Source organism: Papilio polytes, unplaced genomic scaffold (assembly GCF_000836215.1).
Source record: "Papilio polytes unplaced genomic scaffold, Ppol_1.0 DF822526.1, whole genome shotgun sequence".
Lineage (NCBI taxonomy): Eukaryota > Metazoa > Arthropoda > Insecta > Lepidoptera > Papilionidae > Papilio > Papilio polytes.
Window position 1 is genome coordinate 1 of NW_013526678.1, and position 967 is coordinate 967.

Genomic DNA, 967 nt, shown 5'->3' on the forward strand with positions numbered 1-967 from the left:
ATAGATATTGATTAATTCACAGATGTTGTTGAAGTGTTCCATCGGTCACCACTTGGAGCAGCAGTTGTCAAAGACTGATAAACCTGATCTATCATTATTCACAATGGAAAAATACGAAGCGATCACAAAATACAAAACTGCGTACTACACATTCCAAATGCCAGTGGGGCTGGCTCTACTGATGTCGGGAATCGATGACCCGGAAACACACAGACAAGCGAAGAACATCCTTTTGGAAATGGGCGAATTCTTCCAAATTCAGGTTAGATTTTTACACAATAGTCCCTCAGATTACTTGCAACTTTTTTTAAACTATACTATTATAAAGAAGAAAGATTTGTATTTTTGTGTGTGTTAAAACTCAAAAACTACTGGACCAATATTAAAAATTCTTTCATCGTTATAAAGGTAATTTATCTGACAGTTGCATAGGTTTTTTTTTTTATTTCACACCGGCGATTTTGCGAGCAACAGTTAGTCTATACTATACTAATATTATAAAGAAGAAGGATTTGTATTTTTGTATGTTTGGAAATAACTCAAAAACTACTGGACCGATTTTAAAAAATCACCATTTAAAAGCTTTGTTATCAGTGAGTAACGTACACTAGGTTTTTTATTTTTTTAATTTCACACGAAGTCGCGAGCTACAGCTAGTTGTAAAATATTCGGTTACAAAATTAAGACTCCTTTTCTTATTCCACGAGAACAAAGGCAACGGCTACCACAGTGACGTAACCATGTAAAATAAATGATTGTTTTCGTTATAGGATGATTTCTTAGACTGCTTTGGCGACCCAGCGGTGATAGGCAAAGATGGCTGTGATATTCAAGAGGGAAAATGTACGTGGCTTGCCGTCGTTGCATTACAAAGGGCAACACTGGAGCAACGGCAGATAATGGAAGAACACTACGGCAGTTCTAAACCTGAAGATGTTGCCAGAATTAAAGATTTATATGAAGAGTT

General features: G+C 36.0%; 1 protein-coding gene across 1 annotated transcript; it reads left to right on the plus strand.

The window, feature by feature from the left end:
- Positions 1 to 14: 14 nt before the first annotated feature.
- On the plus strand, positions 15 to 964 carry LOC106106023 (farnesyl pyrophosphate synthase-like; the record flags this gene model as incomplete). Its single annotated transcript, XM_013286547.1, has 2 exons — positions 15 to 262; positions 771 to 964. Coding segments are annotated over exons 1-2 (434 nt in total), but the record flags the coding sequence as incomplete, so codon positions are not given.
- Between the last annotated feature and the right edge of the window lie 3 nt (positions 965 to 967).